Raw genomic sequence first — 4445 nt, 5'->3', positions numbered from 1 at the left:
GGGTACTGTGCGCCTTTTAAGACTGTAACACTTACTGTGGTGAAGATTTCCCGGCAATTCTGAGGTTTCTGCTATTATCCGCCATTTTCCTGTCGCCGCGCGGGAAGAAAAGGGGCGTAACCACGGGAACCCGAGAGGCGTGACTGTGAAAGTGTGCAAAGCCCAAGACAAGCCCCACCCTTGACGTCGAACCAGGAAGCGTCCGGTCCTGGAAAGGGTCCAGTGAACGCTTTGACGTCAGACGCGAGCGACGCAAGGTCCTGGAAGAAGACCGTCGCCTGCAGAGCTGCGGCCTACCTTATAGAAAAAGTGAAGAAGGTAGGCTAAGGTTTACTAGGGGGGCGCAACCATGGCCGACGACCTGAACCGTCCTGGCCGTCTCTCACCTGTACCACCATCCATTTCCCTACACTACCCCGGAGCTAGCTCTTCCTGTGGAGAGCCACACCATCCCTGCTGCAGTAACATCAGCTTCAGAGGACTGCTCGGCAGTGGCAGCTCCCTTTAGCCACATTCCACAGGTGGCGTCACAAACTTTACAAATCCCCTAAAAATGATTCCCCTTTTTGTTGACTGCCCTGGGCCATGGACCGGGCCAGCCACCGTGATATCCCCCACAGGCATCCATAGGCCTGGCTGCAGAGTACCCCACGGCCCTTGGGGCGCGTCACAAGCACCTTTACCAGATTGAATGGCTGACCCTTCAGTAACTGCATCCAAGACACACTGAGGGGTGCAATTGTGACACAGGAATAATTTCTGCAACACCAGGTATTTATTTGTTGCAAATTTCATTTCTTGGCAAAATTCTGCGAAGTTGAATTTTAAACGTTTCAATTGTCTCTACATATTCAGTCTTTGGATGTAGAATGGGAGATCATAAAAGATTCCTTTAGGTGAAATAAGTAGGTATATAAAAACAATAATATATTATATATTATGTGATGATACAAATATCATGTTGTAACAATTCTTAAATATGATATAAATATTAAGAAGAGGATCCGGTTAAATTAGGTCTCAGTAGAAAAGAATTACCCAGAAACTCAGAGGACAGTTGTGGATCTCCCTCTGGACTGAGCCGGTATAAGATGCTCTATAAATGTAGCTGGATAATGACTGGAATAGTGGAAACATTGAAAATGACTGTTATACTGACTTATCCTGTCTGCTGTTATATTAATGTTTGCTAATTATTGAAATATTTTTCATATTTATTAACAAATGATTCAAATATTCTAAGAATAATTAAATATATCACATGGACTCACAGATGGACAACTTAGAAGTAGCTCATGTGAGTGTGGTTTCTATAACACTGTTGGATAAAAGTTAAGTTTATATTTTGGTTTTCCTTTGCTTGGTAAGATGAAGGTTTTACTTATTTTCTTTTACATTGATGTCTTTTTATCCTTATTTTGATGTACTAAAATGTATTTTGCTGACATAAAATATGCATATAACTTAAAAAGAAAATGTAAAGACCTAAGTCATATTCTAAGTAAAAGACTTGATGGATTTCGCAAGTTTAATCGTGACTGTTGGATGGACGGGGAGAAAATGATGATGTACAGTACGTTGTTATTATTATTATTATTATTATTATTATTATAAGAAATGTTTGCAGTAATTTATTTATTCTTTCCCCAGACTGCAGTTAGAAATAATGTTACATCAGTTGATCTGCTCGGATTTTCAAATCTTCAAAATTTCGAAATCCCGTTCTTCTCATTACTTGTCCTTATTTACTGGTCAACTATTTCAGGGAATTTTCTAATTGTTGCTCTATATCTACTGAGTAAAACCCTCCAGTCCCCCATGTACTTCTTCATTACTCAGCTGTCATTGTGTGACATCCTGCTGACTACAGACATCGTTCCTACCCTTCTTCTTACTGTACTGTACGGGGGAAGCTCTGTGACTCTCATTGGTTGCATCTTCCAGTTTTCTTTCCTTGTTATGTCGGAGTCCTCAGAATGTCTTCTACTGTCGATGATGTCTTATGACCGATATTTGGCTATTTGTAACCCTCTCCGATATAATTCCATCATGAATCACATGTTTTGTGTGGTATCTGTAACTATTAATTGGTTGGTTGGTTTTACAGTGATGTTAATGTATTTGATCTCTATGTATAATCTGTATTTCTGTGGACCACACATTATTGACCATTTCTACTGTGATTTAGAACCTATTTTACAGCTCTCTTGCTCTGATACAGCCTTAATCCATAAGCAAACTCTTATGATTGGTGTTTTAAATGTATTTTTCCCTTTCATAGTAATTGTGTTGTCGTATGTGTGCATTGCCATCACCATTCTGAAGATGCCATCCACCACCAGTAGACATAAAGCCTTCTCCACCTGTAGCACCCACCTCATTGTGGTTTCCATGCTTTATGGGACATTAATTATTGTTTATATGTTTCCAACAAAAGGACAAACCCTGACACTAAGTAAGGTCTTATCTCTGATTTATACTGTGCTGACCCCACTTTTTAATCCTATTATATACACTCTGAGGAACAAGGACTTTAAAGAAGCTTTTTATAAACTTAAACTTGTCCAGTATGTTGGAAGGAGAAGAAAGTTTCTACAGGACTATGCAAGTGTCTGGATCAACCGAGACCAGAAGCATAGTTAACAGTTTTTAAACCCCTGAAACAAATGTTCTGCCTTTTTCAAAAGCACACTTCTAAAGTTTAGTCCTACCCTTCATTTTTTCCAAACCATCCCTCAGGTAAACTTAATGAAATTGTCTTTTTTAGAAGGTACTTTGCACCATACTTTTGTGAATTGTATTAACTTTACATGAAATGAATTGTGTAAATCCATTTTCTCAGTTTAAGATCTTAATGATGAGGCAAATGATACTTGGTTTCACAGTATTTTATAACTGTTATCCTTAATGAAAAGTTTAAAACTGTGACATTAATTAAAGGCAGAAAAACATGAAAGAAATGACCTCATATTCACTGGTTGGATAGCTACTTCACACAACTATAAAATTGGTCACTTAGCTGGGATTTTTTTAACTTTCAATTTTTCTTAGACACTTTGCGAAAAACATGCCCATGTTATGAGTAATAACCCCTTCACCACCTTGCGATTTTCCATTTTTGCATTTTCGTTTTTTGCTTCACTTCTTCTCAAAGCCATAACTTCATTATTTTTCTGTCAATATGGTCTTGTGAGGGCTTGTTTTTTGCAGGACGACTTTTAATTTTTAACAACACCATTGATTTTACTATATCGTGTACTGGAAAACAGGAAAACAATTTACCTGCAGATATGGGGTTAAACTGCTGGTTAACCCCTTTGCGACCGTGGGATTTTCCATTTTTGCATTTTGATTTTTTGCTCCCCTTGTTCCCAGAGCCATAGCGTTTTTATTTTTTGGTCAATATAGCCATGTGAGAGCTTATTTTTTGCGGGACGAGTTGTAATTTTCACCGACATTACTAGTTTTACCATATCATGTACAGGAAAACGGGAAAAAAATTCCAAGTGCGGTGAAATTGCAAAAAAAGTGCAATACCACAGATGTTTTTTTTAAATTTTTTTTACCACGTTCACCGAATGCTAAAACTGACCTGCCATTATTATTCTCCAGGTCATTCCGAGTTTGTAGACACCAAACTTTATTTAAGTGGTGGAAAAAAAAATCCAAAGTTTGATAAAATATACAAAAAAATGGCGCCATTTTCCGAGACCCGTAGCGTCTCTATTTTTTTGGATATGCGACCGAGTAAGGGCTTATTTTTTGCTCACTGAGCTGACATTTTTATTAATACCATTTTAGGGTAGATACGATGTTTTGATCGCCCATTATTGCATTTTATTGAAATATTGCGGCGACCAAAAAACGTAATTCTAGCGTTTAGAATTTTTTTCTCATTGCGCCGTTTACCGATCGGATTAATTCTTTTTTTACATTGATAGATCAAGCGATTCTGAATGCGGTGATACCAAACATGTGTATGTGGGGTTTATTTTTTATTATTTTATTTTGAATGGGGCAAAAGGGTGGTGATTTAAACTTTTATATTTTTTTAATATTTTTAAAAACATTTTTTTTTTTACTTTTTGCTTGCTTCTATAGTCTTCATAGGAGACTAGAAGCAGCAACTGTCTGATCGCCTCTGCTACATATAGGTGATCAGCAGATCACCTGTATGTAGCAGAAATGCTCCTGTATTATGAGCGCCGACCACTAGGTGGTGCTCATAGTAATCTTTACATGACAACCACTGGTGTCTGCTGCAGATCCAGCGTTGTCATGACCACCCATTGGGGACCCGTGATCACGTGATGGGGTCACCGATGGGCGGGGATAATCCTGCGCTTCCGGCGCGTCGATGTTAAAATTCCGCTGTCAGAGATTGACAGCGGCATTTAACATGTTAACAGTCATGGGTGGATCATGATTCCACCCGCGGCTGTTGC

The 4445-nt window shown here is 38.6% G+C and overlaps 1 protein-coding gene across 1 annotated transcript; it reads left to right on the top strand.

Annotated features, from left to right (window-relative positions):
• The first annotated feature begins 1818 nt into the window (after positions 1 to 1818).
• Positions 1819 to 2643, top strand: LOC141167489 (olfactory receptor 10A7-like). The gene has a single exon (XM_073654889.1). The coding sequence runs from the start codon at positions 1819 to 1821 to the stop codon at positions 2641 to 2643; it is 825 nt and encodes a 274-aa protein (XP_073510990.1).
• The last annotated feature ends 1802 nt before the right edge of the window (positions 2644 to 4445 follow it).

The sequence above is a fragment of the Phyllobates terribilis genome, unplaced genomic scaffold (genome assembly GCF_046119375.1).
Source record: "Phyllobates terribilis strain yellow unplaced genomic scaffold, ASM4611937v1 Scaffold_11__3_contigs__length_659146591, whole genome shotgun sequence".
NCBI lineage: Eukaryota > Metazoa > Chordata > Amphibia > Anura > Dendrobatidae > Phyllobates > Phyllobates terribilis.
Note: the sequence above shows the minus strand (reverse complement) of the source record. Positions and strands in the feature narration are given on the sequence as shown.